Below are 26,435 nucleotides of genomic sequence, written 5' to 3'. Positions count from 1 at the left end.
GAAACCTCTGCATCCAGGTACTGAACATAAGCAAATTCTCCCTCTGCTTCCAGAAAATTCTAAGATCCATTGGGAATCTTAGAAAAGTCTTAAACCGCAATGAAGGAAAAAGCCTATCTGAAGGGGAGCACTTCAGTCAATTGTGTTTTCCTAATGGCAGCTGCACTGCACAGTGACGTGGAGACCACTAATCTCCGGAGCAGAACTTCTCACGGTTCTCCCGGGCTGGACAAAACGTCTCCAAACAGGAAGCCTGAAACGTATCTTGCTACTTACCCGCTTATTCCATAAACCTATCTTGGAGGCTAAGATAATCCTGAAGGGGCAGTGGAACAAGAAACACCTCTCTATGCCTATGCAGAGGGAGGGTCCCTCAGAATCCACATGCATATGTCTCAAGTTTGCCACTGAACCAACAAGAATGTGCTCCTAAACACAGGGGCAAACCCCCTGCATGAGAATCTGTGGTCTGCCTGGACCTTTCTCAGGTGTGCCTATGACAGAAACCTGAAGCCCAGAAGTAATGTGTTACTCAGTCCTAATAAACAAACTCAAGATCAATTTTTATAAAACTTCAAACACTCTCGGAGGTGCTTTTCCACAGCCTCAAACCACGTCTCAATGCTGACTAAAACCAGCTGCTTGTGTCCTGAGGTAGAGACCCCCAGCTCTTTAAAACAGAGCTCCCAGATGGTTTTCGCTTGTCTACAAATATTGCCGGAAGGTGGTGGTGTGACTAAGAGACAACAAGGCGAGTCTGACCACATTCTCCACCAGACTTGCAGGAGAACCAAGGGGATGGGAACCAAGCCTCGCTCAGCCCAGTGAGGTCTAGTGAAAAACACACGGGACTTGAGTAGCAGAGGATACAAACCTCACTTAAAAATAGATTTTTTTTTTTTTTAAAGGGGAAATGACCTCCCTTCCAGTCAAACATTAAAACATGAGCCATAGCCTGAGGATAAGAATCATGAAACCTGCAGAGACTTTAAAGCTGCCCACCCCCCACCCCACCCAAGAGCTGCCTTATGCCCTCAAATCACCACCCGTGACAATTCAGGTAGGACCAAGGACTAACAAAGCAGAACAGAAATAAATTATAAAGTAAGACAATATTAAAGACATGAGATCCTAAAGCTTGGCTAGAGAAAGGAAGGATCCTGCAGCTGGGGTTTGGCAGCTGACTAAGCCTCAGCTCCAGTTTTTGCAGTTTAATATGATCTCCCTGAACTATTTCTTCCTTGCACGCTTTTCAGTAAACTGCAGTTTTAGTATTTAAACGTCATAAAAACCTCTACAAGCAAGCAAGAAGCTGGGGCTACCAAATTCCTGAATTCCAGTTCCCAGAGGGTGGCAAACACCAACATCAACCAGGTTAGAAAACACTGCAGTGAAAAGCCCTGTCTCTCTCAGGCAGAGTGCTTGGTTTCCAGGGCAGAGAACAACTCGATACAATAAGGAGAACAGGCAAATCATCTGACAGTGGCACCAAGGAGCAAGTAGTTCTTCTGGAGATTAGCCTCAAATGGCCAAAGGGCATTTCCCACATTTAATAACCCACGGTTCATTCAATTCAATACACATTTAATCGGCCACCGTGCTAGACCTGACATCTAAGGATTCAACTAAACTTTGACACTGCACTTAAATTACTTTATTTACTGGCTTGACCTGGTGGTATATGTGTGATATAGCACATTAGGCACGTAACTGTTTCTAATGTTGTTTTTTTTTAAAATTTTTATTGGAGTATAGTTGCTTTATAATGTTGTGTTAGTTTCTACTGTACAGCAAAGTGAAACAGCTATACGTATACATATATCCCCTCTTTTTTGGATTTCCTTCCCATTTAGGTCACCACAGAGCATTGAATAGAGTTCCCTGTGCTATACAGTAGGTTCTCACTAGTTACCTATTTTATACATAGTATCAATAGTGTATACATGTCAATCCTAATCTCCCAATCCATCCCCCCGCACCCCGTTTTAATGTCAAAACCTTAATGGGATTCCTGGGATTAATACACATTTTGTTTGACCTACCAAATTACTTAAAGGTCCCTGATACTCAAGTGATCCTAATGTACTGTAAGATGCTTAAAAACCACAGATAACTGTATTCACAACAAGCACATTAACCAGACACTTAAAAGATTCCACAAACATTAAAGTGATAACGGAACGTTGTAAACTCTATGTCAGTAAAATCAACAATTTACATGAAATTAATAAATTCCTTTAAAAAAACAAAATCCAAACTGACACAAGATGAAACAGGAAATCCGAATAGCCCTACAACTTGTAAAGGAATAATATTTGTTTAAAACAAGCAAAACCAAATTTTAAAAACCTTCCCACAAAGAAAACTCCAGGACCAATGGTATCACTGGCGAATTATAACAAACATTTAAGGAAAAAAAAAAATATCAGTGTTACATACTCTTTCATAAAAAGAGAAGACGGGAACATCTCCAAATTTGTTTTATTAGGTATGTATAACCCTGACACCAACCCTAAAAAGACATTACATACAAAACAAGAAAATCATAGGCCACTCTTTCTCATGAAAACAGACGCAAAATTCTTAAAGTATTAACAAACCAAATCCAGCAATGTATAAATAAAAAGTACAACATATTGGGCTTCCCTGGTGGCGCAGTGGTTGGGAGTCCGCCTGCCGATGCAGGGGACGCGGGTTCGTGCCCTGGTCTGGGAAGATCCCACATGCCGCGGAGCGGCTGGGCCCGTGAGCCATGGCCGCTGAGCCTGTGCTCCGCAACGGGAGAGGCCACGACAGTGAGAGGCCCGCGTACCACATTAAAAAAAAAAAAAAAGTACAACATATTACAACCAAGTGGGTTATCCCAGGTACTCAAGGTTGGCTTAAACACTGAAAATTAATCAATGTAATTCACTACGTTAACAGGCTTCAAATATTCTTCCCGCTTCAGCCTTTAAAGATTTGAAACTATCCCTATATGGTTCTTTCCAACCCTTTGATTTCATACACTCCTCAAACACACCACTGTATCTTGCAGGATAACAATTAAAAACTCATACAGAACTTCGCTGGTGGTGCAGTGGTCAAGAAACCGCCTGCTAATGCAGGGGACACGGATTCGATCCCTGGTCCAGGAAGATCCCACATGCCACGGAGCAGCTAAGCCCATGTACCACAACTACTGAGCCTGCACTCTAGAGCCTGCATGACACAACTACTGAAGCCCGCACACTCTAGGGCCTGTGCTCGGCAAGAGAAGCCACCACAATGAGAAGCCGGCGCACTGCAACAAAGAGTAGACCCTGCTCGCTGCAACTAGAGAAAGTCATGGTCAGTCACCTCATCACAGGTTGTTTTCTTAAAGGTTGATTTCTTAAAAACATCTATATTTTGGGACTCCCATGGTGGTGCAGTGGGTAAGACTCCACGCTCCCAATGCAGGGGGCCCGGGTTCGATCCCTGGTTGGGGAACTAGATCCCACATGCTGCAACTAAGAAGTCCACATGATGCAACTAAAGATCCTGCATGCCACAACTAAGACACGGCACAGCCAAAATAAATAAAGAAAAATTTTAAGAAATTTATATTTTATAAATGTTAAGCATGAACAACTTTTTAAAGTTACTTAATAAATGTTATCTTTTCTTGTCCTTTGTCTGATGTATGTCTGTGGCCCCATTCCTAAGGAGTCCCTATTTTATTTGCCTCTACTGACCTCCCTTGCCCCCTATTCTATCCAGAATTTCTGCCCCACTGTCACTGCCTGATACCTGGCACAGAACTGTAGCAGTTCTTTTCTTCCAGCATGTACCGCTTTAAAACAAGAGTTAACGCAGTTGCATAATCTAAATGGTTGCTATCAGCCCTCGTCCAGAAGAGAGACCTCTATACCCTAAATGCCAATGAAATGTTCTCAGAAAAAGTTTAGTCTTTTAGATTAATGAAAACTCAACTTTCTGGTATTGTTCTAGTCTTCTGTCTTTCAAGGAAATAAACGGTAAATAAGGGGCAATATGTAATACAGACAAAAGGCACAAAGAAATCCTTCAGTCGTTGAAAGCTGTCCCCAACCCAGAGGAGCCATTCTGGAGCAAGTCACTGAAAGGTCTGGATGCTTAAGACAACTCATCAGCACAACTAAGCAAGCGCCTCATACAAGTATCACTCCGGGTGCAGGAGCTTGCTGCGAAGTCTCACGAAATGCCACTGTCCCTGCTGAGGCTGGACACACAGGGAGCAGCCTGGTTTTTTCTCAGACGTTCTTCACCTAATATGGAGAAGGAGCTCTAAAAAAATGCCTCAATCACTGCCTACTTCATACAAACCAAGATCACCAGGATCTCTCATCTTTTGGAACTCACTTGGTTGTGCACACCCACAAATAGGTAAGAATTATCTCAGCAGGAGCATCAGGTAGTATGGCTTTGCATGAATACTGAATATATACCACACATAAAACAAGATGTTCTGGTTTAGCTGTCTTTAAAAGGCCCAGGAACAAGAGGTGGCCCTTTAGGGCTAGAAGGCTAGGACAAGAGGTCAGACAGACACAAGGGACATAACAGTCATGCCGCTGCACCACCGGCTGGGCCGAAGGTAACCCCTGACATTAAGCAGACCCTTGTTGCTCCCATCTTTACTGAAGGCTGTCACTGTCAATTTCTTTGCCCTCCAAACATAAGAACTCCTTGATAAACTCAGCTTTCAAAATAATTTTATTCAGGAGGGTACATCTTGAGACTGTTACCAAATCCCAAGCAGCAACAAAACACTACATGTTAAACACACAAGGACAACCTCCAGACACACACAGAAGAGAACAGAATAGGTCCTTGCTCCTTACCTGGGCGATGGCTGACTCATTGTCGGCCAATCCCAGTAAAAAGATCCTCACTTTGTCGATCTTCACCGGGACCGTTCTGCCTCTCCATTCCACTTCACTCATGGTGGCTGCCTGCTTGGCTCGAGTCTGAGTGATCAAGGCCTGGAAGGTAGTTTTAAAAAGTTAAAGCTTTAACTGTGGATACGAGTGATCAAGGTGAAAATCAGCAGAAACTATCATTTGTCTCTTTCTAAAACTAACATATCACAGCTTATAGAGTATATACAAATTTGTATTTAAATTCCTCCCTGGCATATTTCTTAGCTTATAGAAACTCCAATATTAAAAGGACACGACAGAAGGCTAACGAGCAACACTAAGTTTTGGCAAGAGTGTACGGAGAAAAGCATCGCAAGCAGAAATGTAAATTAGTAGAAACTTACTAAAAGTATTTGTCAATATGTATCAAAAGCTTCCAAAACATTCAATTCCACTTTTACAAATTTATCCTAAGGAAATAACTAAGAATGTATACAAAAACTGGGGACACAGATATTCATGGTAATACCAGTTACCACTTTAAACAATCAACAATAATGAGTGGTCAAATAAAACATGTACCACAATGGAATACCATGCGGTCATCAAAAGATGCATGGAAATGTATTTACTGAAGTGGAAAAAATGCATGTGACATTAAATTTAAGAAGCACGTTACTAAACAGTGTATACTGAGATTCTATTTTTAAAACATATGCCTTTTTCTCTACATATACAAGTTTGCAGGACTTCCCTGGTGGAGCAGTGGTTAAGAATCTGCCTGCCAATGCAGGGGACATGGGTTCGAGCCCTAGTCCGGGAAGATCCCACATGCTGCGGAGCAACTAAGCCCGTGCCCCACAACTACTGAGCCGGCGCTCTAGAGCCCACGAGCCACAACTACTGAAGCCAGCACGACTAGAGCCCATGCTCCGCAACCAGAGAAGCCACTGCAGTGAGAAGCCTGCGCACTAGTGAAGAGTAGCCTCTGCTCGCCGCAACTAGAGAAAGCCCGCATGCAGTAGTGAAGACCCAAAGCAGCTATAAATAAATAAATAAATAAATAAATAAAAATTTAAAAAAAGTTTGCAAGATATTCATCATATCATTAACAGTGGTTACCTCTGGGTGGTAACCCACATGATTCTTTTTTTTTTTAATTAATTTATTTTATTTTTTATTTTTGGCTGTGTTGGGTCTTTGTTGCTGTGGTGGTGAGCAGGGGCTACTGTTCATTGTGGTGCACAGGCTTCTCATTGCAATGGCTTCTCTTGTTGCAGAGCACGGGCTCTAGGCGCGTGGGCCTCAGCAGCTGTGGCATGCGGGCTCCAGAGCGCAGGCTCAGCAGTTATGGCGCACAGGCTTAGTTGCTTAGTGGCATGTGGGATCTTCCCAGACCAGGGCTCGAACCCATGTCCCCTGCACTGGCAGGCGGATTCTCAACCACTGCACCACAAGGGAAGCCCCTGAATGATTCTATTTTTTTCCCCCCCAATCTTTCCCAGTCTCTTATATTTCCTACTTTTTCTATGAGTACCAAATTAAGAAAGTTGAACACTTTAAAATATTAAGTGAAAATAGTTTTTGCTAAAAATAGATAAAAATATGCATATATTGACAGCAATTATCCTCGGATGATGGGATTACGGATTACTTCTTTTACTGGACTTTTTTCAAACCAAAGACTTTTCACAAAAATGTGCATACTAGGTTACCTCCAATTTTTCAGCCAGGAGACCCTCAGTGCCCCCAGACCTCAATCTCATCTGCATGAGTTCATTGATAGCTGACTGGTCCCCTGAGAAAAAGAGAGATATTGTGTGGAAAATCCTCGAGGGAGTTGGGTGTTCCCTCAAGAACCACTAGATTCAACTCCAAGCTCTTCTCCCTCCATAAGCACGTTTCAAGGCCTCCCAAGTCCTTTCACAAAGCTCTTGGTGAGTAAAGAAGATGGCAGGGCCAAAACTGAAGCAATGGAATTCCCTTCCAGATTTCGAGCAGGGCTAACTCCGACAATTCTACTTTTTTCATCAACCAAAACCCACACCAAATATGGAAGCAAGGGAAAGGGAAGAAAGTTAAAGAAATTCTCTAGGCTCTCTGAGATGAACTACCACCAAGCCACCTGTCGATGCCCCATGCAGCCCGCTCACCAATGTTATATGCACAGTAGCGGATGTTGGGCGAGATCTCCTCCACACGCTGGTTGTACAGCACAGCCTGCTCTTCTGTGAAAGCGCTGGCCAGCTTCTCATAGATAGTCCTGCGAGGAAAGAAACATCACGGCTCACAGCAGCCTCACTTTAAGAAAATAAACTCACAAGGAACACAGACCAACTATCAGAACTTGCATGTTCTGAGGCTGAAAGAGAAGAATCAACGTTTCTAAAGAGAAGAAAAAAAGAAAGAAATTGTAATAACTTTCACAGAAACAAGCATTAGCTGATCTGCAGCTTGAATGTGACTATCATCAAAACTGGTCACAGCCTTTGGACCAGAGGACTTACTTGCATTTGTTAAAAGCCTCAATGGCAGCTTTCCATTCTTGATGTTCAAACCGCAGCATTCCTGAGAGGTAAGCTGTGTAAGCCTGTAAGGTGACGGGAAAGAGAAACTGCTTCAACACCCGACAACCAGACAGCCCAACCTCCTCTACTTGCTTCGAACTTTGATATCAAGAATACAGAGATATTCAGGTTGATTCTAAAAGAAAAAAATTTATTTCACTAATAAAATGTGATACATAGGTAATTTTATGATTCATTTTACTTCCTAGGAAAGAACTTCAAAATAAAGAAAATTTGTTCCCTTCATTTTATTTAACAACCCGCTTCTGTGCTATAACATAAGCATTAAAAGTTGAAATAGCTTTCATCTCTTTTCAAATATTCATTAAGAAAAAAGTTCTTATTTTGTGCACTTCCCAGATACAAGTTCTCCATGCACGTATCAAAAGAAGCATGGGCTTTCTTAAAAGTTAGAGCTAATTGTTAAAAACCAAGAGCTCAAAAACAAAAACAAGAGCCAACTTCACCTTTTAAAAGCAAGATTAAGTTTTTTCCTCTCCTGACTACAAACATATAACGTAAGAAACTCTGTTCTGTTTACATCTCTAATCTCCACAATAAAGCAAAGCTGATGTTGAGACACTAACCTGAGCCTCCAACTTGGTCTTGGCGTCCACACGATTGCTCTCACACAAGCGTTCCAACTCCTCCGCATGCTTCACAGCTTTGCGTAGGCGAGATAACAAGTGGAACCGTTTTCGGGGTTCAGTGTTGGCTTCCTGTTTGAGCTGCATGGCATAGCTCCAGGCTCTCTCAGCATCCATCAGAACCAGAAGCAAATATCTAAACCAGAGACAGAATGGGCCAACTGAACAGCAAAGGCCAGGAGCACCAGACTCAGATATTCTCTGACGTGCAATCTTCGGCCTCTCAACTTTTCCCTATGCTCTGCCTTGCTCTCCTCCTCAGAGCTGCTCTTCAGTATCAACCATGGCTCCCAAATCAGCATCTCTGATAGGTTTCTAACCACCTATCAGACACATCTCATTGAAAAGCCTGCTATTGCCTCAAACTTGGCAAACCCAGACTTACCCCTCCCAAATTTAACAAATAGAGGCAGTCTAGGCACATAATCTGGCCTCATCTTTGTATCATAGCTCCTTCATCCCAACTCAGTTAGAAACCAAGTCCTTGAGAAGCAGTGTATACATACATATATATGTGTGTGTGTGTATTTTTTTAAACTGAAGTATAGCTGACTTAAAATATATTAGTTTCAGGTGTACCCCACAGAGATCCGATATTTCTATATATTATGAAACGATCACCACAGGAAGTCTAGTCACCATACAAAGGTGTTCCTATATTATTGACTATATTCCCTATGCTGTGCATTATATATCCCTGCGACTCTACTGTATAACTGGAAGTCTGTACTTCTTAATCCTCTTCCCCTAGTTCACCCACCCCTTCCCACTTCTCTCCCCTCTGGCAGCCACCAGCTTGTTCTCTACAAGTCTTTTTGTTTGTTCATTTGTTTTTTAGATTCCACATATAAGTGAGATCACACAGTATTTGTCTTCTTCTAATTTCACTTAGCATAATACTCTCTATGTCCATCCATGTTGTCGCAAATGGCAAGATCTCATTCTTTTTTATGGCTGAGTCACATATATGTAACCTGATTTTGCTTTTAAAAGATGAAGTTGGCATCCCTTGTTTTTGTTTCTGAGCTCTGGTTTAAATATACATATAAATATAGATATAGACATAGATTTAGATATAAAACCTTCTTTATCTGTTATCTATCAGTGGACACTTAGGCTGCTTCCACATCTTAGCTATTGTAAACAATGCTACACAATAAACGCTGGCGTGCATATATCTTTTTTAATTCGTGTTTTTGGGAGTGTTTTTCAGATAAATACCCAGAAGTGGAATTGCTGAGTCATATAGTTCTATTTTTAATTTTCGGAGGAACCTCTGTACTGTTTTCCATAGTGACCGCACCAATTTACACTCCCACCAACAGTGCACGAGGGCTCCCTTCTCTCCACATCCTCATCAACACTTGTTATTTCTTGTCTTTTTGATAACAGCTATTCCGACAGGTGCGAGGTGATATCTCATCGTGGTTCTGATTTGCATTTCCCTGACAACTAGTGATGTGGAGCATCTTTTCAGGTGCCTGATGGCCATCTATATAACTTCCTTGGAAAAATTTTTATTCAGATCCTCTGCCCATTTTTTAATCGAATTGTTTGTTTTTTTGATATTGAGTTATATGAGTTCTTTATATATTTTGGATATTAACCCCTCATCGGATATGTCATTTGGAAGTATCTTCTCCCATTTAATAGGTTGCCTGTTCATTTTGTTGATGGTTTCTTTCGCTGTGCAAAGAAAGGCAGTATACTGAAGTGGTTAAGAGCCTGGACTGGAATCTCAGTGCCACCACTCACTAGCTGTATGACTTTGGGCAAAATACTAACCCTTTCTGTGCTTCACTCTCCCATGCAGTAATACATATAACACACTTAGACCAGAGCCTGGCACTTACTAACTGCTATATAAGTTAGCTACTTTATTATTATTATGGTGAATCTTTCTTTAAACTACTGCCTTGATTCATCTTCCTTTAACTGTAGCTTAGCCTGGTCTCACTGTTATAAGACTCTTCCTAACTTGATCGGATTTAATCAATCCATCCTGCTTCATCCCATCATGCTCTAGTTTTCTGACCGTGTCTCATACACCAAGCTCCGAGGCTCTTCGCTGCCTGAGCAGTAGCTAACAACTGCCCAGAGCATTACAGTTCCTACACTGCATTCAAAGACACCATGGCATGCTGTTTCCCTGAACACAGAATGTCTTTTCCTCTCACAAACCCTTAAAGGTCCAGCCTCCTCCATGCAGGCTTCCTGGCTTCCCCATCAAGAACCCCAAAACTAACTTCTCCCTTCCAAGACTTCAGAATTCTTATGAGTAAATGACACACAATATAGAAGTTTTGCTATCTTGTAGTGTTCCCTGTTCTGTACTCAACCAATATCTCTCAACAATATCAGAGTCAATGAGGTTCAATAACTATGCCTCCCCAACTCTTCTACATCCAATACGGTGTCTAACTCAGTTCTGGCCACATACCAGACCAGGGGGCAGCAAACTTTTTTCATAAAGGGCCCAGCAGTAAGTATTTTAGGCTTTATAGGCCCTATGGTCTCTGTCACAACTACTCTGCTACTGTAGCACAAAAGCAGCTGTAAGCAATATCTAAATAAATGGTGTGGCTGTGTTCCAACTTTATTTACAATAAACAGGTGGCAGGAAGACCATTTTGGCTCACAGGTCAAAGTCTGAGGAACTGACCCATGGACTTTTAATACATATTGCTTTCATAGAGTAATCCTGCCATGTTAAGCATGAATGCATTGAGCACTGAAATACAAAACTCTTCTGTAATAATTTACACATGGCCAGATTTCGCTTAAGACATGATTTAAGTAAGTACTCAGACATTGAGATTTGCGTTCTAGAAACCTTACCTAATAACCAGTTAGAGTCTAATCGCTGACTTCAACATTTGCCATTCTACCACAGCTCCTGAACAAGTTAGAGAGTCTCTCTGAGGCTCAGTCTCCTCATTTTATAACACAGGAGTAGTAAAGATGTCTATCCCACAGGATCACGTGAAATAACTAAGAGTCTGACACAACACCTGTCACGCTGTAATTGTTCAATAAATGTATTAGCAAGATGCATTCAGCACTTAGCACTGAGCAGTCAATACCTGTTATCAGTCAGAAGATCTTCAGTTACTTTTTTCCCTGTGAATTTGTGTCTGTTCCCCATCTTGAAGTTGAGCGTTTTCCGAAGACGTCTTTGTCTACGGGAACAGTAGCCTCTGTAGGAAACCACAACCAAAAATCATTCGGCCAAGCTGATAATACTTTCAATAGTAAATTCTACAATAAGGTAAGGTCAAAAGTTCGGGGTATTCTACTTATGGTTGCTATAGATACCACCATCCTCTTGCAAACATTTACTGAATGGAAACTTGCAAGCAATATGACTGGTATCACAGAAAACATGAAGAGACAAGGACACAGTACCCATTCTCAAAGAACCCATACTCTAGTTGGAGAGAATCATGCAGATAGAATGGCAACCAAAAAAAACAAGGCCAATGTCAAATTGAATGTATAGGACACAAGTAATCATTCTCTTCTTGTTAACCCACTTTGCTGGAGTGGACTTATGGTGGGTTTCGAAAGAATGAGTAGGATTCTGATGGATGTAAAAGGGAAGAAGGGGCATCCTGAGGGAGACTGTGATGACAATGAAGACGTGGAGAAAGAAACTGCAAGCATATTTGAAGAAAAATGAGGAGGTTAATTAGGATATCAATAAGAAAACTATAAACATCACCTCTATGCCAAGCCTCTCTCTTCTGTACTCATGCAACTTTTTACTCTTACTTCTACTACAATATGAGGGCATTATATTATGTTCTTAATATGTCTATCTCGCTAACATAAACTCCTTTAGTGCAAAGATGATTTTATTTTCAAGTTTCCCCCAATGTCATAGCACAGTGCCTAACATATAGATGTGCAATAAATGTATTTTGACTAAATTGTGTAAAAGTACATGTAAAATTTTACCACCCTTAATCAAATAATATAGCATAAAATTTACAATGCAAAATGATATTAAATGGTACTTCAAAATCTCAGTCTTAAAGCTACCAGAGCGGACTTCCCTGGTGGCGCAGTGGTTAAGAATCCGCCTCCCAATTCAGGGCACACGGGTTCGAGCCCCGGTCCGGGAAGATCCCACATGCCGCGGAGCAACGAAGCCTGTGCACCACAACCACTGAGCCTGCACTCTAGAGCCCATGAGCCACAACTACTGAGCCCACATGCTGCAACTACTGAAGCCTGTGTGACTAGAGCCCGTGCTCCGCAACAAGAGAAGCTACCGCAATGAGAAGCCCACGCACCACAATGCAGAGTAGCCCCCGCTCGCTGCAACCAGAGAAAGCCCGAGCGCAGCAACGAAGACCCAACACAGCCAAAAATAAATAAATAAATTTATTAAAATAAAAAAGCTACCAGAGCACAGGTTATTAAAAAGAAGAAATAATAGTCTGACCGAATCTATGAACTAGATCTTTTCCCTCGATTCATAATTATGCTTTAATTATCACTTACCCTTTCACATAAAAATCAAATGGGACACTCACACATTATGAGTAGAAATATAAATCGGTAAAAATTTTCCGGCAATATGGATACATTTATCAAGATCCTTAAAAATGTTCATACTCCCTGAACCGACCGTCTATTTCTATACTACTCTATGCTAAAGAAATGATCAGAAATACAAAAAGGTATGAACAGAGATTCACGGGAACAATATTTTTAAACCTACAAAACTGGCTACGATATAAATAACCAACTTGGGGGAATAGGTAAATAAATTATGGTAGGCCTATATATTGTTATAATGCAACTAATAAAAATCACGTGTATGGAACATTTTTATAGGCATGGAGAAATACATACCATATAACGTTAGGCAAAAAAGCGGAAAACAAAGTTGTATATACGATATGAGCAAACTTATGAAAAGAATGCATAGAAAGAGACTAGAAGAACAAAAATACTACTTGGTAGGCACATACATACAAATATATTTATGTACTAAAAGACATAAAAACGTACTAAAAGGTACACATCAAAGTCATTTTTATGTTATGAATATTTTACCACCAAAAAATCTAATTAAAAATGTAACATTGAAAACAATAATAACTAGAAAAAGCAAAAACAAAAATTGGAGTCAACCAGTAGCCATTCAATTGGGGAACAAAAGCAGACTGCGGTTCATCCCTGCAATGGAATACTACTGAGCAGTATCTATTAGGTGAGAGAATCTAGACACAAAAGGCTATGTTCTGAAAAAAGCAAAACTGTAACAATGGAAATCAGAACAGTGATTGCCAACAGCTGGAATGTAACCCAGATCCTACAATACAGTTAAGTTTAAAAGAAAAAAGATTACCATAACTTATTTTCAGCAGAAGCCTCCAATGTTATCTGCAATACTGTGAGACAAAATGGATAAAAAGATTGGCTCCTTTTAAGTTTGAAAATTAAGTATCTTCTTGAGAATTCAACACAAGTTAAGAACTAGACTTCCTAGGTATATACTTTCTGGTACAGCAGAATAAGTAGGATAGTAAAAGAGCAAACCAAATTTGAAAATTCCAGAGATTTGTACATATCTTGCACATGATACTAACCTGTACCTCTGAAAATCTCCATGCCGTAAACCATGCTGCTGCTGGGATTCCTTAATAATCTGAAGAACTAGAGCCAAGATTAAGGAAAAGCTTACAGTGCCGAGAATCCAAATAACTCAAAACATTCATCTATATTAGTACTATTGGTCTACATCTGTATCAAATCACAGCACATTAAACATGTCTGAAACACTTAGTACATTAGTGAAATCTCTGGTAAGCATTTTCAATAGCTCTCTTATCATAGGACAGGACCAGGGCTAAGCATGTAGAAAAGTTGACTGCCTGAACTGTTACTACTTTCAAACTAAAAAAGGAGGGCATCATTAGCCATTGAGGATTAATGAGACCCAACAGCTAAAGCTGCTGGATTCTAAATACTGACTACATCTGGGGTGGTTCCCAGTGATTTACACCTGGACCCAATGTTTTACTCATTTTAGCAGATTCAGGTTATAAATGACGTGTACTACTCCTCTATTTGCATAACCTCCTACATCTGCCAAATCTGACTTTCCTTAACAGCTGTGATGCTGCATGTGCCTATGGTGAGCACATGCCAACCAAAGCAGACCACAGTTTGCATTAAAATACTAGTTTTTCTTTTTTTAAAAAAAAAAGCCTTGAGCAAACTCTCCTTTTTAAGAACCTTAAAATATTTTAAGATTATGTCCCAAGCTTCAGGAAGTCCAACGACCTTTGTCTACAATTTTAGTTTTCTTTTAAAGTTTCCTCAATGCTTCTTTACAGATGTAGTTTAAAACACTGAACAATAAAAGGGCTATTTCAATAACTAAAAAGGGACAAACATATATAAGGTGTGCAGTAAAATCAAGGCGTTCTAACATCCATTTGAAAGGATACCACCAGTTCAAAAAGTAAAACTTCAATCTCCTGAAAACTTCACTGTATTAAGATGTCAAGCTAAATGTATTATTTCAGAAATTCACCTACATTTTCTCCACTACTTATTCATTTCAAAAAGCCACAAACTAATGTCATCAACACTCAATTGTGGTACACTGATGAAAACTAGAAACCGATTCATCTGAATGACTCTCAACAAGATAAAAGGTCTACAGACCTATTAAGAAAGCTATACAAGTAATGTTAACAACCTACAATGATTTATATTCAAAATGGGCAATAAGCTTTCCCTTACAACACGTAACTTTTGCCTCCATTTCCAAAGCATCAAACTGTAATTTTTATTATCCATTCCCCGACAGTTGTCAGACAGAAGTATTAGGCCAAAAGGTCAAGACTGCAGTTTCCACTCCCCAGTTCAGTGGCCCCAGTTGCCAAGGCAGTAGTTCACCAGAGTGGCCAGTGTCAGCCCCATCACCAGCCCTCCAACTGAGCAACTGCGGGGAAACTGAAGAAAACTGCCCAATATTCCGGTGCCGCTTGAAAGAAGAGGACGTTCCCCAGACTGGAAGACAAAGAGGATGCGAGGAAAGGCCAGTCGAAAACCAGACCCTGAAACTCTTAAGTGCCAAAAAGTAGAAGCGAGAGAAACTGCAACCTTCGGCCTCTCCTGCCCAGGTCGTGCCGCAACCCGCCGCCTCTCCCGCCCCCGGCCCGCCAGATCGACACGTAGTCATTGCGAGTTAGGCCCGATTACTGTAGGATACTCTCCAAACTCAGGCTATCTCCGAATTCTTTGTTTGCCTTCGATCCAGCTGAAGGCCGTTCGTTTTCCTTATTTTCCTCTCCTCCGGCACCGCGTCCACCACCGCTACCGCCGCTGCTGCTACCACCGCCGCCTGCAGGAACCTGTTTCTCAGCAGCCATCTTGCCCCTGCGCCGCAGAGCAGGACGGGATAGAGAAGGCGGGACGACCGGGGGGGGGAGGGGGAGAGAGAGAGAGAGAGAGAGAGAGAGAGAGAGAGAGAGAGAGAGAGAGAGAGAGAGAGAGAGAGCGGAGCCGGCTCGGCCGGGCTGACGGGATACCGGCGGACTCCGCCGCCGACGGCCCTGCCCGCAGGCAGCGGCCACTTGTTGGAGTGCGCCTGCGCGTGGACTAGGCTTCCAGGTCTCAAACGGTGGTGGGCTAGGCTGAGGGCCCGGAAGCTCGCGGACGCCGTAACTGCTGAGGTCTCCTGGGGGCAATCCTACTTCCCATCCACCAAGGGTGGAGGATCCGGAGATGTCCCCCTCCCACACCTCCTGCATCCCTGCACGGGGGATCCGGCTCACGTCCCGCGCACAGAGAGCGGGTGCAGTTGGCTAAGACCTTTGGATTTCGGAGTGTCTACCTCCCCGGGGGCTCCGGAGATGGGGTTCCCACCCTACGCAACGAAACACCACGCCTGGGAGGAACCGCCTCTGTCTGCGCTTTCCTTTGGAGCCGACCATAGTGCAGGGACTTTCCCTAATGGATGGGGCTCGGTGCCTTTCCCTGGACTTCCGGTCGAGCAGTCCGCGGAGTGAGAAGTGCTGAAGCGAGGGATACCGTGAATCCTTCCTCTGCAATACGGCACTGCGAGCTCTGTAGTCTGATCTCTGCAGCTCCAATTCTGCCTCTGCCATTACTGGTTGGGAGATGTTGGGCAAATAATCTCCCTCTAAACCTTTTCCCTCATCTGTGAATGGGGATGACCAATTAGGGTGGTTATGAAGACTAAATTAAATGGTGCATTTTTAAAGTAAGTCTGCACTAATCATTAGGGAAATGCAAATCAAAACCACAATGAGTGATCACCTCACACCCATTAAGGTGGCTACTATTAAAAGGATAATAATAACAGAAAATAACATGTATTGGCGAGGATGTGGAGAAGTTGTAACCTTGGTGCACTTTCGGTGCAAATATAAAATGGTACATCCACAGTGGAAGACAAAAGAATTGCCATATGATCCAGCAATTTCACTTCTGGGTATATATCCAAAAGGATTGAAAGCAGGGTCTTGAAGAGTTATTTGTACACCCACGTTTATAGTAGCATTATTCACAATAGCCAAGAGATGGAAGCAACCCAGCGGCCCTCAGGGATAAGCAAAATATGGTCTGTCCATACAGTGGAATATTATTCAGCCTTAAAAGGGAAGGAAATTCTGACACATGCTACAACATGATTGAAGCTTGGAAATATTGTGCTAAGTAAGCCAGTTACGAAAAGATATGGTATGATTCCACTAATATAAGGTATCTAGTGTAGTCAAATTCATAGCAAGTAGAATGATTGGTTGCTGGGGGCTAAAGGCAGGGGAAATGGAGAGTTATTGTTTAATGGGTATAGGCTGTCAGTTTTGCAAGATCAAAAAGTTCTCGAGATTGGTTGCACACCAATGTGAATATACTTAACACTACTGAACTATACACTTAAAATGTTTAAGGTGGCAAACTGTGTTTTGTATATTTTACCAAAAATTAAAAATAATTTTTAAAAAAGTAAGTCTCCCAAATGTCTATCAACAAATGCATTTGATAAACAAAATGTTATTATCATACAATGGAATATTATTTGGCCATAAAAAGGAATGGAGTACTGATACATGCTACATTGTCGATGAATCTTGAAATCATTAGGCTAAGTGAAAGAAGGTATACACAGAAGGCCACATATTGTATGACTCCATTTATATAAAATGTCCAGAATAGGCAAATCTATAGAGACAAAGAGTGGTTGTGTAGGGCTAGGGGTGGGAGGCAGGAACAAAAACATCCTAAAATCGATTGTGGTGATGGTTGCATAACTCTGTGAATATACTAAGAAACAAATGAACATTTTATTGGGTAAATTGTATGGTATGTGAATTATATTTCAATAAAGCTTTTTTTAAAAAAGCAAGTCAGGTGATGTTAGTCCTCTAGTCAAAAGTCTGCAATGGCTCCTCTTTTTAGTCAGACTAGAAGACTTCCTTGCAATGGAAAAAAGTCCTACATGCTATGCCTCTCACCTTCTCTCGTGCCAATCTCCTTCTTGTTCATTCAGCTCAAGCCATACCACCCTCCTTGCTTAGGGACACGGGCACACTCCTGCTTTAGGGCCTTTGCACTGGCTGTTCTATCTGGAATGCACTTCCCTTGTCTATCTGATAGGCTAGCTCCTTCAACTCTTTGCTCAAATGTCACCTTCCTAATGAGGTCTGCTTGACCACCCCATTTAAAATTGCACCATCACCACCACTCCAGTACTCCCCATTCCCTCACCGTGATTTACTTTTCCTGCAAGTACTGGTAATTGATTAATAACTTGAGTTATATTTGTCTCTTCCCTGCTAGAAAGGAAGCTCATGAAGGGCCTTGATCTGTGTAGGGCTCACTGGTAAATCCCAAGGACCTAGAACAGTGCCTGGAAAGGAGTAGGTGCTTTATAAACGTGTATTCAATAAATGAATGGCAAGCATCTCAGAAACATGAATGGTTATTATCTTCCTATTCAGTGAATAAGCAGGCAGGGCAGAGCTGTGAATAAGGTTTCCTTACCAAGAGGAGCAGGTAGCTGGGCTCCTGAGGCTGAGATCCTGGAGGGGAAAGCGGAAAAAGAATGTTTTTGACTAGGACTCAAGGAACAGGGCAAGGAAAGGAGAAGCAGAGGTCAAGCTACAGAAGGTAGTGATGTTCAAACCCAGTTTTAAAATTATATAGAAACAGTGATGATTCTGGGTCACGGAAGTTTGATGCCTAGTATGTCAAAATCAGAAACAAATATTTAAGTTGTTTTTTTTGCAACCTAAACACCCTCCTGGCTATCTAGGAAAATGCTCCTGATGCATGGTCCTCTGCTGTTTTGTATTTCCTTTAAGTTTCCCCTTGTTGGATATCTGAATAGGGTAAGGAGAAAAAGAAGAAGAGTTGGATTCTTCCAGAGTCTACCAACTGGCCTCAGGTCTCTCACACACATCTCATTCCATTCTCACCAGAGCCCTCTGAGAAGGCGTTATTAGCCCATATTGTAATATTGGGGAAACCGAGCCACGGCGCCAGGAACAGAGCCTGACACACAGCAGATGCTCAATAAATTTTTACCGGACTGAATTGGAGGGGGAGACGCTCAGTGAGGGAGAGAAGGGAATGAAATCCTTCCACCATCCCCACCGCTGTTCCTGGGAATTAGAAGTGGGAAGAGGCGTGGGGCACATGGCAGGGCCGTCCCACTCTGCAGTTCTGGAAAACGGCAGCACTCCCATCCGCCTCCGCCCTTCATCACTCCCACCCCACGCTTTAGGGGCCACCTGGAACTCTCTCGAGGACGCCCCCCAGCCTGCCCCAGGAGGTCTGGCGCGCCCGCCAGGCTGCAGGGAAGTGCCGAGGCGCACGGGGTAGCGGGCGAGCGCTCCCGGCAGGCGGTCCCTCCACCACTCCGGCGTCTGCCCCGGAGGTCGGTTCGCTGCTCAGCCCGGCACAGCCCGGAGTCGGAGGCTGGAGCGCGCCGACGACGCCGGAGGGCCGGGGAACAGACACTGGCGCGGCCCTCCGCCCCAAGGGTGGGCAGCCTGTGCCTTGGCCGGGGCGCGCCGAGGCCACTGGACAGCCCTTCCCCCAGCGCGGCCGGCCGCCAGGGGGAACACCCCGCCCTTCGGCTGCTCGCTCCTTCCCCTGTCCCCAGCGCACCCGCTTCTCCTGCCCCAGCCTCAGCGAGACTCACTCCGCCCGCAGCTCCGCCGAGTCGCTCTGGGCGCTGCAGCGGCTGAAGCCGCCGGAGCTGAGCGCTCGCCAGGACGCAGACGGCTGCAGAAGTCGGGGCAGCCCCGGTGCGGCGGCACTATGAATGGCTCGGGTGGCCTGGACACCGAGGACACGAACGAGGCGGGCGGCCGGGGTAGCTGGCAGCCTGAGGCGGTCATCGTGCCCATGCTATTTGCGCTCATCTTCCACGTGGGCACCATAGGCAACTCACTGGTGCTGGCCGTGCTGCTTCATGGTGGCCAGGCGGTCAGCACCACTAATCTGTTCATCCGCAACCTGGGCGTGGCCGACTTGTGTTTCATCGTGTGCTGCGTGCCCTTCCAGGCCACCATCCACACCCTGGACGACTGGGTGTTCGGCTCGCTGCTCTGCAAGGCGGTGCACGTCCTCATCTTCCTCACCATGCATGCCAGCAGCTTCACACTGGCTGCCGTCTCCCTGGACAGGTGAGCTGGCAGGCAGGCTGTGGCTGGAGAAGGGGGCTGGACTTGAGCGTCAAGGAGGGATGTGTAGAAAGTAGAAAAGAACACTAGGAAGGCAAGGGAAGCAGGAAGGAGTGAAAGACAAGCAGGCGTGTAAGAGGAAAAGGAAGAGTAAGAATGGGAGACCTCCGTGTCTCTCTGTTAGGTACATACTCAGGGGCTTCAGGCTGGAGACCTCAGCTCTCCAGCGCCACTGGCATCTGACAAAGCACAACGTTTCTGGGTGCAAAGCGTTTTTCCCCGGGCTGGGTCTCCTCTGAAGCTCAATGCCCCTGGGAGGCTGGGATGGGAGGGATTACTGTGCCCAATTTACAGACCAAACCGAGTTTGTAAGTGATTTGCTCAGAGTTGCCCATCCAGTAATCCTGTGCGTGAAGCCATTGGCCTGTCTCCTGGCGTCAAACTCGGGCGCCTCCACCTCGCTGGCCTCCAAGCCACAGTTTGTTCTGCACAGCCGACTCTGGTGCGGACTGCAGAATTTGGGTCCTTCGTGAGGGCCCATGCCAAACTCCGAGCAAGCATGCCCGAAGCTCCCTAGCTCGGTCCCACAACCTGACCAACAGGCCCGGGGGGAAGGGCAGGAGAGGAGCGGGCCCAAGGGTCCCCCTGGAAGCTGAAGCTTGAAAGGACACCTGGGGGATTCCTAGGGAGGGAATCCTGGTATCTCCCTGGCCCCCTCCGTCCCCACGTCCTCCCAACCTTCCCTGGACAGGCAGCGAGGTGAGGCCACATTCCCCATATACCTCCCAGTTCCACTGAATGCCAAGTGTGTTGGTTCCAAGAAGAGAGCACTGATGGGACCCATAGAACTTCGGCTTCCCTAAAGAATTCCCTCGCGGTACCTTGCCTGACAGTGTCTCCAGGCTGTCTCCTAGGGCCTCAAGGCGCCTGGGTCCTACCTCTCCGGTCACCGTCACTGGTGAGTAATCACAGCCTGCCGGAGCCCCAAAGTCGGTTTAATCTACGGGGTGCCCTCCCGGGTGGAATCCGATTGTGGTCGTAGTCTCAGGAAGAGCAGATGAGTGGCCTTTCCTGCTGCCGGGTCCCGCCCCACATGTAGGCGCGGCTGAGGGTGTCCGGGATGCTCTGTGTCGCCCTCCGGGCTTGTGCGGTATTACCGTGCGCTACAGACATTCCTCGACTGTGAGCGTGGGGCTCGAGGTGGAGGGGTCCGGCCCTGCCTCTGCGAATCCGCCGGCACACCAGACGTCTCCCTTTCTGGCCTGACCTGCAGGTATCTGGCCATCCGCTACCCGCTGCACCCCCGCGAACTGCACACGCCTCGCAACGCCCTGGCGGCCATCGGGCTCATCTGGGGGCTGTCGCTGCTCTTTTCCGGGCCGTACCTCAGTTACTACCGCCAGTCACGGTTAGCCAACCTGACCGTGTGCCACCCGGCGTGGAGCGCGCCTCGCCGCCGCGCCATGGACCTCTGCACCTTTGTCTTCATCTACCTGCTGCCCGTGCTGGTGCTCGGCCTGACCTACGCGCGCACCCTGCGCTACCTCTGGCGCGCCGTCGACCCGGTGGCCGCCGGCTCGGGCGCCCGGCGCGCCAAGCGCAAGTTGACGCGTATGATCATCATCGTGGCCGCGCTCTTCTGCCTCTGTTGGATGCCTCACCACGCGCTTATCCTCTGCGTGTGGTTCGGCCGCTTCCCCCTTACGCGCGCTACCTACGCGCTGCGTATCCTCTCGTACCTTGTCTCCAACTCCAACTCCTGCGTCAATCCTATCGTCTACGCTCTCGTCTCCAAGAACTTCCGCAAGGGCTTCCGCAAGATCTGCGCGGGCCTGTTGCGCCGCGCCCCGCGCAGAGCCTCCGGCCGCGTGTGCGTCGCGGCCCAGGGCACCCACAACGGCAGCATGCTGGAGCGCGAGTCCACCGACGTAACGCACGTGAGCGAGGCAGCCGGGCCCTCTGCTCCTGCGCCGGCGCCTCTTAGCTGCCAGTCCTCGAGCTCGGTTCCCAGCCTGTCCTGGCGGGACCAAAAGGCTCCCAAAGCCATCTTGACAGTTAATGTGACCCGAAGGCACTTAAGGAGTACACTTGGGTGTTGAAAGGCTGGAGTCAGAGGTCGGGGGATCGTGGAGGGAGTTTCATCTGTTAATAAAACACGCAATCCATTCCGCGTGCATTGGCGCGCCGTGTCTCCGCATATCTCGCGAGGCTCTACGACTTCACAGGGGAGCTCCGGATAAATGAGGGCAGGGTGCCCTGCTTAATTACAAGGAAAGAGGGCGGCCCGCACCGAAGGCGGCAGGGTTAAAGTCCGTGTAGAAATCCCTAACTGAGGCTGGGGAGCGCGGGACGACCGAAGGCTCTTTGCACGTGGCCATGCGGAAGCGCCAGGTGTATATAGATCGGGGAACCAGCAGCCGCCGGTGAGCGCGACAAAGGCGGGCTGAGTGTTTAAGCGCGCTCGATAAACCGGTCGATGACAGACTTGGACACTATGTGTGTTCCTAGTAGCGTTCGTGCGCCTGCGGGTGGCGAGTCCTTGCCTGTTCCCAGCTCCCTGGGATCCCTTGGAGTCATGCCAGCCAGAGCAGTGCCTACCCACCTTCAGCCTTTGGGTTTCCTTCCTTCACTGCAGCTATCTGGGATCTGGTCTCCAAGGGCTTGGTTTATCCTCAGGCCAGGAAAGTCACCCGCACACCCGTCAGTCCTGCTCTGGGGCGCACAGCAGCGGTTCTAAGGCACTGCTGGACCGGGGCAGGCTGAGAATCCCGCCCCGAACAAAAATGCCCCCGAGCTTTGGTCAGGAGCCAGCCTCTACCTGTCCCCAGGTTTGCCCCACTCCCGGAGTTCTTGAGCCAAGCTTTTTACGTGAAATTAGTTCAGTGTTTGAGGAGAGGCAGGATAACCCAAGGGTGTGCCCACTTCAGGTCTTTGAGCACAGAGCACTTTGGTAAAGGTCTGGGTATTTAGCCAGGCGGTGCCCGCTGTGGAAAGAGAGGCTGCACCTGGCCAGATTGGAAGGACAGTGTCAGAGAAAAGTGTGTGTGTGTTTGGGCAGGGGTCCCACGCTTCCCTGGTCTGCTTGATGGGTCTTGAGTGTGATGTTTGGTTCCAGGTGGTGGAAATGGAGCAGGACCGGGAAGCATATAGGCAGGTGCTAGGTGGGCGGGGCTGGGTCCTGAGCTTTGTCTTCAGGTGTTTGCTGAACCTGGGGTGGGGGTGTGCCAAGTCCAAGGCTCCAGGGCTGGTGCGCAGAACAGCTGCCTCCAGCCAACTGCCCAGTCGCGCAGAGAAGTGACTGAAGTGGAGGTCGTAGCTTGGCGCTGCTGCTCCGTCCAGCCCCTCCGAGCAGCTGCTAACAATGGCCCTGCGGCTCCTGATCCATCTCACCTTCCTCAGGCTCAGAACCCCACTGTGGCTCCAGCGTGTCAGCGGTTGGCAGGTAGAAAGCGTAGGGTCTTGAGCTTTGGGATTTGGGCCCCAGGGCACTGGGTGACCTCGATCTCTATCCCTCAGACTGGCCATCCTTCTTCAACCTCAGCTCAACCCCAGGAGGTTCAGGAAACCATCCAGATTCCGAACGGAAGCGCGCCCCTGCTTGTGGACGTGCAGGTGTTTGTGTCAAACGTGTTTAACGTGGTAAGTGTCCTCAGGCTGTGGAGGACTCGGGGGCCCAAGCGCTGAGCTAGGAATGGGACAGGACTCAGCCTAGTGAGTGCTGGGGCCTCCTTCCTTCTTGTCACATAGTACCCACCCCCGAGGTGACCTGCTGCCCCCCTCCCCCAGGACATCCTGCGGTACACAGTGTCCTCCACGATGCTGCTTCACTGGTGAGCACCCACCACCAGTGTGGGGGCAGGGGTTGAGGAAGGGAGACCTCTGTAAGCCCAGCACAGAAGTACTGGCCTTCATCAACCTGCCAAGCCCAGGGGCACATATATACGGAGAGTGGGAGCCTTAGTAGCATCCTTGTGTCCCTAGTCCTGGCTGGACACTCGCCTGGCCACCGGCAGGGCAGAGTCACGCTGCCCCGGGACTCTCTCTGGACACCAGGACTCACTATCCGGGAAGTGTAAGTGAGGCGGGGGTTCTTGTCTCGGGAACTAGGCAGGCATAGCCCTCGCTATTCCCCATCTAGGGCCGGGAGGTCCTCTTAGTGAATATCCCCCTCCTGGTGGCCCTGCCAGACCACTGGCACAACTCCCATGCCTTATGGTGCCCCTTCTGGAACCCCGAGAGCAGTGGATGGCAGCTGGGCATATGCTGGGGTCTCCCCCTCCTCCCCCTTCTGAGGAGGAGCTGGGCCACTGGCTGTGGTACCTCTCCCTCTGCAGGCTCTGGGTGAACTGGCAGGGCCAGAGCCCACAGGCCCGAGTGGACCGGGATGGCCACATCGAGCTCTACCTGGCCCTCACCACGGAGACCAACTGTGACTTTGAGCTTTTCCACTTCCCCAGGGACCAGAGCGACTGCAGCCTCAGCTTCTTTGCTTTTGGCAACACTGGTGCTGACAGGACAGGAGCTGGGAGATGAAGGGAGAGGGGAGCCTCTGGCCTCCAGCGAACACCTGACACAGGGGTCCCGGGCCTGTGTTCACACCAGTCCACCCCCAGGCTTAGGGGAGCTGATCCTTCTGCTTTCACCGGGCACCTCCCACTCAAACAGCAGCCCCACCTCCTAGTCCTCCCCTGCTCTAGGCCGTAGCCCCCCTCCAGTCTTCTCTTCTCCCCCATCAGCTACCCCAGAGCAATGCCCCCAGCAGCCAGGGCCGAACTGCACACTTGTGTCAAGCCCAGAGGCTCAGGCTGCTGCGGGCTCATTCCTGGAAACATCCCGAAGGTGTAGCCACCCAGTGAATATCCCACAAGCTCAGCAGGTGACGTCCAGCTCGGCGGCGAAGTCCCATCCTTCCCTACATCCCTCCCCTCTGGGAAATACCACAGCTGCCGCCCCATGAATCCTAATTATTTCAGGTGTGAGATGATATACTGGTGAATGAGTCTGTGACCATGTCCCCCTCCATGAAGTGGTGCATTTATTTTTACAATGAAAATTCACCTGTGAATCTGATAAGGCCCTTCTTCTAACTGGAGAAAACTTGGGGTCTTGCGAAATCCGGTTTGGAAAGCCCTTGTACAGACCAGTTTCCAAGTCTGCCCCCAGCAACCAACACAGGGCTCCAGCATCCCTGGGCTCCAGCTTGTCCCTGCCCCTACTCGCAAGAGAGATGCGGGGGCAGGGGTATTTCTAGTTCACTGTTCTCACCCCCACCCCTTCAGTGATGGAGCTGGAGTTCCAGGCCCATGTGGTGAATGAGATGGTGAGTGTCAAGAGGGAATACGTAGTTCAGGATTTGAAAACCCAAGTCCCATCCCAGCAGCTGGTGCCCTGCTTCCAGGTGACGGTGAGTTGGGAGGTGGCTGCCGAGGGCTGATGGAGGCATCGAGGATGCACAGCCAGAGGCCGTGACATCACCCTTCTACCGCCCACCCCTGCGCAACCCCCACTGGAAAGTCCCGACCTTCTTCCTTCCAGTTGCGCCTGCAGAACACAGCGCTAAAGGCCATCATAGCGCTCTTGGTACCCGGGGAGGCACTGCTGTTGGCTGACCTGTGCGGGGCGCTGCTGCCACTCCGGACGGCGCGCGTTGCCTACAAGGTGACCCTGCTGCTGGGCTACCTCGTCTTCCACTCCTCCCTGGTCCAGGCCCTGCCCAGCTTCTCCTCCTGCAACCCGCTGCTCAGTAAGGCCCACACCCTCGCCTGGCCTGGGGCAGGACCACCTTGTGCTGGGCCCACCTCATTCTGCCCGCACCTGCTGTCGCCCCCTCCCTGCCCACCTCCCCGGTTCACTACGTCACTGCCCTGCTGCTGCTGCTCTTCAGCACCACGGAGGCCGTGCTGCTGTCCGTGCTGCTGGCCCACAGCAACCTCAGGGCTGAGAGCAGCCCCAGCCCAGTCCTGAGCGGGGAGCGGCACGACTGTGGGAACCCAGGGCCCAATCCTGAAGGTGGGCAGGGCCTGGGGCCCGTTCCTTGGGGTCTGCTGAGGAAAGAGGCCTAGGGGCAGAGCTGGTGGGCTGGGATTGCGGGTTACCAGGCTGTTTAGAGGTTCCTGCATCCACTCTGCTGGCTCCACTGTCCCTGGGTTCCACCACGGCTGCCCTTGGAAGCAGCAGGTCTGGAGCAGGGAGCAGGGTTAGCCTCCCTAAAGGCCCGGGTGACTTCAGACTCCCTGGGATAACCCTCTGCCTTGCAGAGCCTCTCTTGTGGGACGTTTTTTCAACTCAAGATGACCTAGAATGGGCCAGACCCAAACATTCATTAGTTGTGACTCTAACGAAGGGAGAAATACAGACTGGCACCTCCCGGGATTCACCCTTCTGCTCCTGGAGAGCGTGCATGTCAGGTGAGCCCTGAAGTACACCTCCTTTTCCTGCCTCTCCCCACACAGAAGCCTCCAGAGGAGTAAAGGGGTCCAGGAGGAGCTGCACTGAAGCTGCTGACCACATCTTCCTGGTGTACGTGGCAGGGGTGCTGTGTAGCCAGTTCATCTTCGCTGTGCTCTGGACGTGGGCGACATGCAAGTCGGACCCAGCCCCTGGTGAGGCTGCACCCCACGGCGGGTGGCCCAGGCTGTAAGGGGCAGGGCCTGGGGCTACAGACCTGAGGAGTTGGGCTGT

The 26,435-nt window shown here is 47.6% G+C and overlaps 3 protein-coding genes across 4 annotated transcripts in view; 2 read left to right on the top strand and 1 right to left on the bottom strand.

Annotated features, from left to right (window-relative positions):
• The window catches only part of SRP68 (signal recognition particle 68), a 29,719-nt gene extending 14,220 nt beyond the window's left edge, over positions 1-15,499 (bottom strand). The window contains exons 1-8 of one of the 2 annotated variants that reach the window (XM_029212475.1): positions 15,311-15,499; positions 13,677-13,743; positions 11,160-11,273; positions 8,017-8,212; positions 7,370-7,452; positions 7,016-7,125; positions 6,578-6,660; positions 4,845-4,985 (exon numbers count right to left, since the gene is read on the bottom strand). In XM_029212475.1, the coding sequence (XP_029068308.1) occupies positions 4,845-4,985; positions 6,578-6,660; positions 7,016-7,125; positions 7,370-7,452; positions 8,017-8,212; positions 11,160-11,273; positions 13,677-13,743; positions 15,311-15,470 (954 nt within the window). In that variant the 5' untranslated portion in view covers positions 15,471-15,499. Of the gene's footprint in view, positions 1-4,844; positions 4,986-6,577; positions 6,661-7,015; positions 7,126-7,369; positions 7,453-8,016; positions 8,213-11,159; positions 11,274-13,676; positions 13,744-14,540; positions 14,702-15,310 lie in introns of those variants that run through there. The other variant, XM_029212476.1, reaches the window with a different exon arrangement.
• Positions 15,500-19,389: 3,890 nt separating this feature from the next.
• On the top strand, positions 19,390-21,853 carry GALR2 (galanin receptor 2). Its single transcript, XM_029212892.1, has 2 exons — positions 19,390-19,757; positions 21,028-21,853. Exons 1-2 carry the CDS (start codon positions 19,390-19,392, stop codon positions 21,851-21,853), a joined length of 1,194 nt encoding a protein of 397 aa, XP_029068725.1.
• A 1,262-nt stretch (positions 21,854-23,115) lies between these two features.
• ZACN (zinc activated ion channel) lies at positions 23,116-26,435 on the top strand. Its single transcript, XM_029211740.1, has 9 exons — positions 23,116-23,205; positions 23,271-23,393; positions 23,541-23,584; positions 23,719-23,826; positions 24,089-24,258; positions 25,034-25,158; positions 25,290-25,495; positions 25,600-25,763; positions 26,207-26,435. The coding sequence occupies exons 1-9, from the start codon at positions 23,116-23,118 to the stop codon at positions 26,392-26,394; spliced, it is 1,218 nt and encodes a 405-aa protein (XP_029067573.1). The 3' UTR covers positions 26,395-26,435.

The sequence above is a fragment of the Monodon monoceros genome, unplaced genomic scaffold (assembly GCF_005190385.1).
Source record: "Monodon monoceros isolate NGI ecotype Baffin Bay Population unplaced genomic scaffold, NGI_Narwhal_1 Super_Scaffold_9, whole genome shotgun sequence".
NCBI classification, from domain to species: Eukaryota; Metazoa; Chordata; class Mammalia; order Artiodactyla; family Monodontidae; genus Monodon; species Monodon monoceros.
The sequence above is the reverse complement of the archived record's forward strand: the minus strand, read 5'-3'. Positions and strand labels throughout refer to the sequence as shown.

Coding starts and splice junctions, on each gene's coding strand:
- GALR2 (XM_029212892.1), top strand. CDS start 19,390: ATGAATGGCTCGGGTGGCCTGGACACCGAGGACACGAACGAGGCGGGC. Junction 19,758..21,027: donor GCTGCCGTCTCCCTGGACAG/GTGAGCTGGCAG, acceptor CCTGACCTGCAG/GTATCTGGCCATCCGCTACC.
- ZACN (XM_029211740.1), top strand. CDS start 23,116: ATGGCCCTGCGGCTCCTGATCCATCTCACCTTCCTCAGGCTCAGAACC. Junction 25,159..25,289: donor TGCCCTGCTTCCAGGTGACG/GTGAGTTGGGAG, acceptor TCTTCCTTCCAG/TTGCGCCTGCAGAACACAGC. Junction 25,764..26,206: donor CCCAGGGCCCAATCCTGAAG/GTGGGCAGGGCC, acceptor CTCCCCACACAG/AAGCCTCCAGAGGAGTAAAG.